The sequence below is a fragment of the Gossypium hirsutum genome, chromosome D07, assembly GCF_007990345.1.
Source record: "Gossypium hirsutum isolate 1008001.06 chromosome D07, Gossypium_hirsutum_v2.1, whole genome shotgun sequence".
NCBI classification, from domain to species: domain Eukaryota; kingdom Viridiplantae; phylum Streptophyta; class Magnoliopsida; order Malvales; family Malvaceae; genus Gossypium; species Gossypium hirsutum.
The window spans coordinates 1,397,341-1,409,613 of record NC_053443.1 but is presented as its reverse complement, the minus strand read 5'-3'; the positions used below and the strand labels follow the sequence as shown (position 1 = coordinate 1,409,613).

The window sequence follows — 12,273 nt, the reverse complement described above, 5'->3', positions numbered from 1 at the left end:
TAAATTTGGCACACAACATTTTGAAAAAAGAAAAATTGATTTCTTTAATGAAATTACTAACTAAAATGTTAAGTTTTTAAAATAACAACTCACGAAACAATTCATAAGTATTTTATACATTTTTCTTAATTTTTATGACTTTTTATAACTTTTGTTAATTTTAAAATTATTTATTGACATGATATATAAGGTATAAAAATATCATATTAATATGAATATATGAATTATACCATAAATTATGTTAAAAAATAACATTTTAATCCCATTTTTATAGAGAGAAATATCCAATTTAACTAAAAAATATACATCAAATTAAAAAAAATGTAAATCTATCATTCTGTCTTTTTCACTTTCACTTGTGGAGATTAAGAGTTAAGAGTTTAAGAATAAGTTTAAATGGACGATACGTTTAACTACGGTTAGTGTAAAAATAGCGATAACAGTAAAATTAAATACTGTAACGATACTATAACGTAAAATAAAAAATAAACTAAACGTATCGCACCGCATCACACCCAATTGTCAATCTAAATCACCCTTATCATAATTTAGGTTTAAAAGAAAGCATAAAAAGAAGAAGTTCTTTGAAATGATTTGGTTGAAGCAAAGGTGTAGTTATGATGATGGGAAATGAATAATGACAATTTTTGATATTATCACTCTATCTACAGGTCTGCCATAATCTATGCTCAAAGCCTTTTAGCCTTGCCACGTGTTAGACTAAAAACACATACTGCCATTTTTGGCAAGCTTTGAAGCAATGCATGCAGACTTTAATAAATAATATTAAATTTCGTACAGTGGAATACCGACATCTACACTCTACTCCCTTTCTGCATAATCCAAATTTTACATAGGATTGAAATCTTTACAACCTAATGGAAAACAGTGGTAAAATCAGATGAAATTTGACATCATCTTCAAGGGTTCATCATGCATGCAACCAATGCCCATCCATTCATATAACATACATATACATACACACAAAAATATGTATATATTATTCAACAGCCAGTTTGCTCCACTGGCTCACTTGGAAACCCACCCTAGCTACATGGCTTCCAATTCACCAACTGCTTTAATTCAACATAAATCTTTGAATCATTCACATCTACCTCTTTCATTTGTTGACATCTCTGGTACAACCCTATCATCCATGGAAACCAAAAACTCTTCATCTTGAATTGGGTCCATAGGTTCTTCTATAGGGTTCGTTGTGGCTTGGGTCTCAAGCAATCTCCTCCTTTTTTTAAACTTCTTTTCATGATCAAGCTCTTTCCGTTTGTGAAGCAACTGTTGAATGAAGTTGGGGTATTTGATCATTTTAGCTAAGAAGCTGCACATCCGTCGTTGCTTACACTCGGCGAATTGAATCCGCTCCTCAACGATGCTTAGCCGATGATTCGAGTCCTCTTGTTGTTGTCTAAGTTTCGATACTTCCATTTGTAATGAAGTGTGATCTTGCTTTAGAACCTCAACATCAGCTTCTAATCCAACTCTACTATTAGTTGAATTATCAATGCAAATAACTCCTCCTCGTTGCTGCTTATTATATCTACTTCTTCTCTTAATATTTTTTAATAAATGCTTCCTTCCTCCTTTAAACCCTTCATTTGCAAACTCCCATCTGTCTGAATCAATCTTCCTAAAACCCTAAAAACACACAAAAAAATTATGTTAAATTTAAAAATGTCTAATTTCGCTTTTAGTCCTCTGAAATTTAAATTTAATTCCTATACCTTTTTAATACACATACGATAAAGATACACGCACACTCGCACATCCAATAAACAACTCCACTATCTATCTAGGGCTTTGAGAGGCAAAAGTAAATATTTAATTTTTAAAAATTTCAAGAGACTCCTAGAGATTCGAACCCGAGTGGGTTTTATGGTAAATCTCTCTTGACCATAAGGTTAATCACAAAAGTTCTTCTAAGATAATTTGAGCATTCCAAATTGATAAACAATATTTTTAAAGGCTCCGGCTAAGACCGAAACAGTGCCACTGTTAAACAGTGACAACCCTGTTATCAGTTTAAACTTACTATTAACATTATTAAAATCAAAACCAAATATACGCTAAATTAAAGCAAAAAAAAAGCAAAAAGAACTAAATCTAAATTTCAGCATATTATAGGGACTAAACCCGTCATTATACCGACTATAAATATAGAAACTATGGAAGTACAGTGCAAATTTTAACTGGGGCAAGTGGCAAATAAAAATACTTACGTAAGTGTTGAGTTGACGAACAAAACTGGAGAAATTCTTGTGCTTGAAATATTTAGGCAGTAGATTTTCAGAGAACCGGTGACAATCCCAAACGACGAAGCTATTACGACCGGAGCTCCATGAAACAATCGGGTCGGTTTTCGGATCCTCCACCATTTCAAACGTTTTCCTCAAAAACGGCGGCGGACCCAAATCGTTTAACCCTTCCATTGGCTTCGGCAAAACATCCGGCAAACTCGCTGACGGCCACGAATTGTTCCAATCTCCGACGCCGTTAATCATATCATCGAAGAGCCTCATTTCTTCATCCGGCTCTTCCTTGACGATACTTGACTCGGTTTGATCCCCATTTCCGGTCGGTTCATTCAAAAACCCAGTCGTGTAGCTCAATTCACCACCGCCATTATCATGCTCCCAAGCTACCATTTCTTTTTTCTTTTTTAAAAAGAGGCACTCAAAGCGGTAACGCCAGAACAATGAAGAAATTAAATAGGAAGGAAAATTTGGAATTGAAGTTGACAGTGTTCAAAGCCCATCGCCATATTTTATTGCCACTTGTAGCTACCTTTTTTTATTGTCTCCACCTAATCTAAACCCTTCTAGTTTTCTTTATTTACATATCAGGCCCCCTTTATTTTTTTAATTAAATCCAATAAAATTTTGCCACGTTGATGAATGGGAAAGCAACGGGAGAACTTTGGTTGTTTTTGGTGAGGATAAATGGCACTTTTATCTAAAAAAAACTAGATATTTGATAATATTTTAACAAAAATATTAAATATGATTTTTTTTAAACTACCACTTTTACTAAAAATTTGTTTTAAGGGCTAGAAACGAATAAAAAAAATTTGGATTAGCTAAAGTTATAAAAAAAATTTATGAGAATCAGTTAAGATATCAATTTAAAAAACAGCGTCAAATTAGTTGATTTAATAATTAGTATGAATCAATTGAATTAAATTAAGTTTTTTTTAAATTATTTGATCGGATTATAATTAGTGACCTAATTAATTCAACCACCTATACGATTTTAAGAACACTAGCCATAATGCGAATTATCATTATACTAAATTATGATTTCATACAAACTAAAGGGACTAATAAATATTTTTTCTTTTTCAGGGCAAAGACCACTATCCACCCTTATCTTCGCCCCTGGGTTTGAGTTTTACATTTGACATACAAAACCAGATCCACCATCTAACGGTGTAATATAATTTATACCGCATAAAATATTAAAAATATCTAACAGTCTTATAATACTACAATTTAAATATTAAAAATATCTATTAAGTTAAAATTTGAATTTAGATTAATTATTTATAAATCTACACGAAATAAAAATAAAAAATGATTAGATTACAATTATATATAATTAAAAATTTTATTTATTTAATATTGATGAATTTACTAAAAATGTGTTGAAGTGTTATTGTTGTTGTTGGTATGTAAATTAATTATTTGTAAAAAGGGAAGAAAATCAGACAATTATCCAAATACTTGTCGTTTTGCCTTCATTTTCAACTTTGGATTACCTCTCAAGTATATTAGTGCTTAGACAAACGTGTTTACTTTATTTGTGGGCATCATCATCATAAAGAAGTCCCCAAATTTTTCATGAAGCTCCTACAAGTTTTGCTTTCTAATTCTGGTGTTATAATCTTCAAAATCTTTACCGTGCAATTGCGTCTCGTAGCCGTTAGATATCATCACAGGGAAAACATGATGGAGACAATCGTGCGGTGATTACAAGGCAAGCGTGTTGGTTCCCCAACTGCCCGCTGCATGGTGTCCACGTTTCGAGCTTATTGTCCACAAAAGTGTCCATTTCTGAGGTTGGAGTTCCGCCACAAAAAAAGGAAACAATATCCCACCAATAAGGTGGTGCCACGTTACCGGTATTGCTTGCAAAAATGGTTCGAGGTTTTATTGTATTATTATTTTGGGGGAAATAAAAAGCTGCTTTGAAGAAGATTAGATTCAGCTTTATAAACCCATTTCTTGGATATGACCAAAAAAAGAAAGGGTAGCCGTACAAGTGTCACAAAATGGAAAAAAGTAAAAATGAGCAAAATGTAGCATTCAAGTTAATTTTTATATGATAAGTTAATGATAAAATTGATCATTTTTATTAAAAAAATTATTAATTTCTATCATTAAAAATTAACATGAATGATGAAATAATCAAACAGTTATACATGTTAAAATTAATAATGGTAAAATTGCACTTTAGTCTTTTCAAAAATGATAAATATATATATGTTATTAAAATGATGAAATTATATTTTTGCTATCGTAGAAATATACATTTAATTCCAGCCTCTCAAAAAAAAAAATTTGGCTTCACCCCCTTATAAAAATTGATATATTTTTTAATAGAACGACATCTTTACTCTTTAATCAAATATATAGGGACTAATTTTTAATAGAACGACATCTTTACTCTTTAATCAAATATATAGGGACTAATTTACTTATTTTTTAATAGAAAACATAATATAATTTAACTATTAGTACAAATACCCCATAATACTTTTACCTATGAGGATTGGTCAAATGTTATGTACTTTATTTTTTATTCATTTTGTTAAACTATCGAGCCAATAACAATTAAATGATTATTAATAAAATAAAAGTGTAATTAATTGGCCATTACTTTGATTTTGATTTTTTTATAAGTTTTTATCCATTTACAATAGTTTAGTTTATTTTCAATTATATATTATTATTTGAATCGATAAAATTATCAATTTTTAATTTATTAATCGACGAGATTCGATTCTAACAACACTATATATATATATATGAGAGAGGGAATAGTTGGATATTTGTAATTTTTATAAAATTTAGTTGTTAACAAATAATTTTATTTATTATTTACATTACATTTGAGTATTATTAATTGAGTTAGATTTAGATATTTAGATTTATAAATATATAGATAATTGTAATAGATGTCTTCAATTTATGGCATTTCATTTTAAATTAGTTTCAAAGCTATCAATGTTATATCAATTAAATTCTATTATTTAATTCGTTAACTAACACATAAAATTTTATATAGCATAATTTAAAATGAAAGTTCTAAAAAAAAAAAGAACGTTGGCACATAAACTTTTAAATGCTAGAACTAAAAATAAAGTAAAATCTAAAAAAATAGTGGGTGAACGATAAAACTTTTCTAAAAGCATTCAAAATCTCAAAACCGAGATCTTTACAACATTCATTTTTTTTTAAATTTTCATTTTAAACTATATCACATAAAATTTGACATCTTATTTAATAGTTATATGAACAGTTTGGGTAATGGAATGACCTTATTGATATAACCGAGTAAATTTATCTGTTATTGTTTGGGTCATGATTAAAATTTCAAAATTCGAAAAGTACAAAACTCAAATTAATTAAATTAAAGTACAAGAACTAAATCTATAATTTTCATAAAGTACAGGGACTACTAGCAAAATTTAACCATTTATTTTGTTACATTACATCTTGGATTCAAGATTTAATTTGCACAACTGAGATTGGATTTAAATTGTTTTATATGGGATTTGGGTTTTGGATAATTTATTTGGGTGTGTTCATTTATTTTGATTTTGGGCCTAGATTTAAATAATTTAAACATATTTAAATATCCAACTAATTTAATATTTTTAATTGGCTATTTCAATTAATAAAAAATTAAAATTTATTTATTTAAATTGATTCAATTCAATCAAATAATTTTTCTTAGAAAATTTATTCGACCAAATTAGTACACACTTATCTAATCTCCAAGCTCATTCCTATAATTCACGAAATTATTAAATACTAAGAATTTTATAATGTATACGTGTGAAAATCACATATTTAGAATATAAATGTTTTGCATTTAAAAATAACATATAATAAATTATGAAACATAAGGTTTGAAAAACACATACGTAATATGTACGGAATTAAAACAAAAAATTAGTTTAAATTGTGAGTAAAAGGAAAATTAAATATATATACATGCCATATTAATAATATTATTTAAATACACTCCAATTGTTTATCATGGTATTGTCATTTTTCTTGAACTGTTATTGAGTTAATTTGTGACACAAATTCAATCAACAAAAGTATTAATAATATGTATATATATAAACAATGCGGGTGAAACAATTTGTGCAATAAAATTAAAATGTATGAAAAAAATTAAATAAAATTTTTGTTGAACTAATAAATAAAATACAGATATTAGTGGCATGGTTCAAAATTCAAATATAAATATTTGCAATTTTATTGGTTTTTTAAAATGATAAAAAGGCAAAAGTATCCCTTTAACAATATAATATGTAAAATTATTTTAGTAATTTTTTGATCGAGTTGGTGTTGAAGTGACTTGTGACACCAAATCAATCACACCTCAAACAATAATATAGATATAGATATTAACTAGAAAATTTGTTTGAGAAACAAAGTGTAGTGGATTAAAGGTTTTTTTTTAATGAGTGGCGGGTTTATTTATAATTAGTGTAAAAATAATGATGATAATAAGTTTAGATAATATAATAATATTATAACGTGAGATAATAAATTAAGATAAACTTCTAGATACCTTATAACAGCCACATATCTCTTGTTATGGGGACCCACCGGGTTTTGATTTTGAAGTAGATAAAAGTCACACGATAGCTCAAGCTTTGGCTTTGGTTGCAATGGCTACTGCTTCACTCATTTCCTCCCCATCACTTCTTCCAACTAAGCCCTTAACAATTCATCGCCAAAATCAGAATCATTACACGACAACCTTCAGAAATCGTGCATCTTTCAAGCTTCTAGCTGCCAAGCTTCCTGCTGGTGTACGTTCTTTTCTCCTGCCTTCTTATTGTTTTTATCTTTTTATCTATACTGGGTTTTTGTTTATAAGAAAAAACAAATTCAGGTTGAAGTGCCAAAAGTAGAGCCAAAATTCAAAGCACCATTTCTTGGATTTACGAGGACAGCTGAGATATGGAATTCTAGGGCCTGTATGATTGGCATAATTGGTGTTTTCATTGTAGAGCTGGTAAGGTGTGTCTCCACCTTTTCTGCATCGTCCATTGGCAATAGATTTTCGAATTTACGGTGTTGCGTTTTGCAGATTATAAACAAAGGAATACTTCAGACGATCGGGGTAGATGTTGGCAAAGGTCTTGATATTCCTCTCTAAAGATTCAACCCAGGAGACAATCACCATAGCTCTATCTATATGCCGCTTTATTGGGAACAAGTAAACATATTTTGTTGTATTAAAAATCACAACTCATTATGTATTTCATTTCTCAACTCTGTAACACTTTTGACTATCGTATTTGTTATACAAATAATATAAAACGTGCCACGGAAAATCTGCTCACCCGTGCGCTCGTCAATCATCCTAGTTGGTAAGGTATGGCTCCGCTAGCCGGGGTCTTGCTCGCTATCAATTTGGCTAGTTCCCAACAGCTCGCCCATGATCTGGTGAGTCCTTTATTAGGACACATGCAATTTTTAGGAGATAACGTGTCATCTCGTATGTAATCTAGTTACTTTAAGTACGTCACATTAGTGAATTGTACTTTATATATATTATATATATGACAATAAATCACCTTGAAAAGGACAAAAAAAAACAATTGTATGAATAAATATTTTTATACAAATGCAAAACTTTTACAAAACAAGATCATATCAATAGAAAAATATATTTTTTAAATCCAAAAATATTTATCGAAAATTATGCTAAAAGACACAATGGAAGAAAAAACGGCAAAGTGTATGCACAACTATGATTAGCAGAATATAAGAGAAATCATACCTCGAACATAAAATATATTGCTCCATAAGAAAAGGTCAAATTATGCTATTAGACCTTGTACTTTGAGTAAGTTATAGATTTAGTACCTTTAATTTAATCATTTTTAGTCCTCGTACATTTAGAGTTTTAAAAATTCATTAAATTCATTAAGTTTTATTTTTTTTCAAAAATTGAGATATCATAAGTATTATCGGATGTGTAATATCAACTTATCATCTTTACATATTACTCCCAAAAAATTGATTCACATGTTAACCAATTTATTAACTTTCTCTGAACTAATATCTCAATTGATTCTCAATTTAACCGATCTGATTAGTCGATACAATCCGATTTAATTCAAACAATACCCTCCATTAATGGAGTTAGGTTTTTTTAAAGCTAAAGGATTTTGTATTTTTGTTTGAAAAGAGGGCAATATTTTTAAATTTTAATTTTAACCTATAAACGCTGCTCACTTAAAATCTTAGAAACTCCAATATCCCCTTTTCGCTCCAATTTCTCTCATCTAGGGTTTTAGTGCCCGCCCTCATTTCTCCGAATTAAATTTTTTTAAAAAAATCCCCAAATGAGCAAAGAAGCAGTTAATTTCAACATGTCCGATCTCGGCGACGGTAACTCAATTTTCTCCTCTAAAATCCTACCCTTAGTTGTTTTTTTTTCGCTTCTCATAAATATATATTTTTTGAGTTTCAGCTCTTAACGAGGAAGCTCGAGCTGGTCTCGTTAACGCTCTAAAGGTCGGTGACTACTCGAATTATTTCGTTTTTGGTTTATTTGATTTTTCAATATTTTAGTTTTTTTTTAAAAATTTTTTAATTTGTTTTGGCAGAATAAACTTCAGAATCTTGCTAGGGAGCACACTGATATGTTGGAGAGCCTTTCACCAAATGTTAGAAAGCGTGTTGAGGTTCTCAGAGAGATCCAGGCATGTTCTTTCTTTTTATGCTTCTTGTTGTTGCTTTTGCTGTGTGATGTTCATTACTATATTTGCTTGTTGTTTGTTTTGTTTTTTTGTCATATTTATTTAATTTAGGGTGGGATTTACTTTCATAGTTGAGAAAGTCGAACTTAATTTGTTGAATTATGTTAATATCTGTACTGATTGATTCAAGTTACTTTGATAGAGTACAAAGTTCTATGTTCTTGCTGTACATTGACTCTCTTGTTCTTATCTTGCCAGTTAAGATTGTTGTATTTTAATTTTAGTTTTTTTTTGTGCTTACAATGTGGTTGAAAAAGAGAGCCTTTATTGATTGGGGTTCTTTTTTATTTCTTCAACAGGGTCAACATGATGAGTTAGAGGCTAAATTTTTTGAGGAGAGGGCAGCACTCGAAGCTAAATATCAGAAATTATATCAACCTTTGTATGCCAAGGTTTGTGATTTTAATTCTGTTTATGGTTTTCTTTAATTGGTCACTGTGGTATTTATCTGATTAATTATCATATCTGTAGCGATACGATATTGTGAATGGTGTTGCTGAAGCTGAAGGAACTACAAATGATGCAGCCATGGACCAGAAAGAGGATAACGCTGCTGAAGGTATGATCTTATTAGTTTGGTTCCCTCACCCTCCTCCCTCTTCTATATAGAAATGGACCGGTATTCATGCAATTATACTTTATATGCAGAGAAAGGAGTACCTGATTTTTGGCTTACTGCCATGAAAAACAATGATGTGCTTTCTGATGAGGTTGGTTATCTGGTTATAATTGTCCTTTGGCTACTTATTTTTTTTTCTCCTTTTTGGAAATAGTGATGCTCAGTTGTACTTATGATTTTGGAAGCAGATCACTGAGCGTGATGAAGGAGCTCTCAAATATCTCAAGGATATCAAGTGGCATAGGATCGAGGAACCCAAAGGATTCAAGCTTGAGTTTTACTTTGACCCCAATCCTTATTTCAAGAATACTTTGTTGACAAAGACATATCACATGATTGATGAAGATGAACCTATTCTTGAGAAAGCTATTGGGTAATTACGGTTACCTTTTCCTTTTTCAAATTTCTCATTGGATTATCAGATTATAAGACATCTTACATTTTAACTGAATTTGTTTTCCTCATGTTTTATAGAACGGAGATTGAATGGTATCCAGGAAAGTGTTTGACGCAGAAGATCCTTAAAAAGAAGCCTAAGAAGGGATCGAAGAATGCCAAGCCAATCACTAAAACAGAAAACTGTGAAAGTTTCTTCAACTTCTTCAATCCTCCTGAAGTTCCCGATGATGATGAAGACATTGATGAAGATACTGTATGGAAAACATTAAAATAGCCATGTAAAATTTGATGATTGATTAATTACTTCTACTTTTCTAATCGTTCGTTCTTTCTTTCTTCACAGGCTGAAGAGCTACAAAATCAAATGGAACAGGATTATGACATAGGGTGCATTCTCTTTTCAGCTTTTCTCAGTTTGAAGTCCTCCTCAAGCTTCATATAAACTATATATTTGTTGGCTCTTTTTTCTCATCTTCTACCTGTTTATTTGTGCAGGTCAACAATTCGAGACAAGATTATTCCACATGCAGTGTCATGGTTTACAGGAGAAGCTATTCAAGGAGATGAGATAGTAGATGAAGATGAAGATGATGATGTGGACGAGGACGATGATGAAGATGAAGATGAAGATGACGATGACGACGATGAGGATGATGAAGAAAGTAAGACCAAGAAGGTACATTATCCTTGATTTGTCTCATCTTATATGAATACGCCTTATTTTCCTTTTGGAATTTCAAGTGATGCTAATTTTTCATTCGATCCTTGTTACAATGCATGAAAATGTTGCTGCAGTCCTCATTTGCACAAAAGGTACATAAATTTCATGTAATTTATTTATTTTACCCTTGCCCCCTCATGACGAAATTGATGCCTGATTATTTTTATTATGTATCGTAGAAGAGTGGAAGAGCACAAGGGGATGGGCAGCAAGGTGAGAGGCCGCCAGATTGCAAGCAGCAATAGGGCTCTAATTGCTGCTTTGGAAGATGCATGGCAATGTTAAAGCTTGCATGGTCTATATATGATATGTTTCATGGAAGAGAAGGGGTAAGGTTGTTTGCAGGTTTGGTGGTTATTTATACATGTTAAAACCACGAAATATGATTGGTTTGGAGAACCCTTCTTTTCCCTTGTTTGGGGGCGGGTTGATTTACTAGGATGCGACTGTTAGTATGAGATTTTCTCTATGTGCATGTTCCCAGGAACTCAAGAGTATATGTCTGCCATAGTGTTCTTATTATATATATATATATAGCTTGTCATCAATTATTTTATGGCTTGTGTGATTGTATTTATTTTATAATTACTTGCCAATTCTTACAGTTGATTCTTTTTTTACTTGGATTTGCTCCATGGTTCAAAAGGAAGCACCATGAGTATTTTGCCTTCTAAAAGCCTACATGGATTGTTGAACTTTCACATATTTTTATAATTAATTTAAATATAAAGTAGTGTTGGGCTAGGTTGATTGCAGAAAAAGTAGTAAAATTCTGTTCCGGTACTGCCTGGAATGCTCCATTTCAGTAACAAACATTCAGTTTCGTTTTGGAGACGGTACCATTGTGTTCCTGTACAGACCGGCCGGAAAAAAAATTTAAATTTTTTGTTATTGAATGATGGATTATGCATTTTATTGTTTATGGAATAATTTATGGATTGTATTTGAAAAGTTTATTGATGTGTATTTTATACTTGAGATTTATTTAATTTTATTATTCCATATTTGTAAATCTTTATATATATATTTTAAAAAATAATTATAAATCCAAAATGTTCTCTTTTTTAAAAGAGAGTTTCATGTGGAATTTATTCCTTTAGATAGTGGGAAATTTATATTAACTTGTTTAACTCGTGAAATGCTTTTTTGGGAATGTGAATGTGATAGAAAATTATACTCACTATTGTGTTTAAAAAAAAACTAGTAAGTTGTCCAACACTTTTTCAACTTTTTATTTACGTGAAAAAAGATAATTTTTGACCGTTGATCATAAGTTTGTAGGAAAGTAACTATATTTGTTCATTCGGTTTTAAAAAATTATAAAATGATTATTGAATTATTTGAAAGTTGTTTATATAAATTGAAAGTCTGGCTAGCAGATTGATTATTTGATGATTGGTATGAGGGTCAATATTTATTTACGAGTTGAAGTACATACTTGAGATTTAAGTTGATTTGACGGCTATTTGGATTTTCATTTGTAGATTCGTAACAGTCAACTTGTAGACA

The 12,273-nt window shown here is 30.5% G+C and overlaps 3 protein-coding genes across 4 annotated transcripts; 2 read left to right on the top strand and 1 right to left on the bottom strand.

Annotated features, from left to right (window-relative positions):
• Positions 1-763: 763 nt before the first annotated feature.
• LOC107932243 (heat stress transcription factor A-2-like) lies at positions 764-2,765 on the bottom strand. 2 transcript variants are annotated; one of them, NM_001327346.1, is given in 3 exon segments: positions 836-1,118; positions 1,120-1,653; positions 2,235-2,690. In NM_001327346.1, coding segments are annotated over 3 exon segments (1,032 nt in total). In that variant the 5' UTR covers positions 2,661-2,690; the 3' UTR covers positions 836-1,046.
• A 4,088-nt stretch (positions 2,766-6,853) lies between these two features.
• LOC107932244 (light-harvesting complex-like protein OHP1, chloroplastic) lies at positions 6,854-7,599 on the top strand. The gene is made up of 3 exons (XM_016864211.2): positions 6,854-7,063; positions 7,147-7,269; positions 7,345-7,599. Exons 1-3 carry the CDS (start codon positions 6,920-6,922, stop codon positions 7,411-7,413), a joined length of 336 nt encoding a protein of 111 aa, XP_016719700.2. The 5' UTR covers positions 6,854-6,919; the 3' UTR covers positions 7,414-7,599.
• Positions 7,600-8,452: 853 nt separating this feature from the next.
• LOC107932242 (nucleosome assembly protein 1;3) lies at positions 8,453-11,320 on the top strand. The gene is made up of 12 exons (XM_016864209.2): positions 8,453-8,654; positions 8,737-8,780; positions 8,873-8,968; positions 9,325-9,417; positions 9,497-9,584; positions 9,674-9,735; positions 9,833-10,017; positions 10,119-10,296; positions 10,387-10,430; positions 10,539-10,719; positions 10,839-10,856; positions 10,944-11,320. The coding sequence occupies exons 1-12, from the start codon at positions 8,609-8,611 to the stop codon at positions 11,007-11,009; spliced, it is 1,101 nt and encodes a 366-aa protein (XP_016719698.2). The 5' UTR covers positions 8,453-8,608; the 3' UTR covers positions 11,010-11,320.
• The last annotated feature ends 953 nt before the right edge of the window (positions 11,321-12,273 follow it).

Excerpts from the sequence above, each read along its gene's own strand:
- LOC107932243 (XM_041096440.1), bottom strand. The coding sequence starts at position 2,660 with ATGGTAGCTTGGGAGCATGATAATGGCGGTGGTGAATTGAGCTACACG. Across the intron at positions 1,654-2,234 it reads TTCGTCAACTCAACACTTAC|GGTTTTAGGAAGATTGATTC; the intron begins GTAAGTATTTTT and ends GTGTGTTTTTAG.
- LOC107932244 (XM_016864211.2), top strand. The coding sequence starts at position 6,920 with ATGGCTACTGCTTCACTCATTTCCTCCCCATCACTTCTTCCAACTAAG. Across the intron at positions 7,064-7,146 it reads CTGCCAAGCTTCCTGCTGGT|GTTGAAGTGCCAAAAGTAGA; the intron begins GTACGTTCTTTT and ends AAACAAATTCAG. Across the intron at positions 7,270-7,344 it reads GTGTTTTCATTGTAGAGCTG|ATTATAAACAAAGGAATACT; the intron begins GTAAGGTGTGTC and ends TGCGTTTTGCAG.
- LOC107932242 (XM_016864209.2), top strand. The coding sequence starts at position 8,609 with ATGAGCAAAGAAGCAGTTAATTTCAACATGTCCGATCTCGGCGACG. Across the intron at positions 9,418-9,496 it reads ATCAACCTTTGTATGCCAAG|CGATACGATATTGTGAATGG; the intron begins GTTTGTGATTTT and ends TCATATCTGTAG. Across the intron at positions 9,585-9,673 it reads AGAGGATAACGCTGCTGAAG|AGAAAGGAGTACCTGATTTT; the intron begins GTATGATCTTAT and ends CTTTATATGCAG.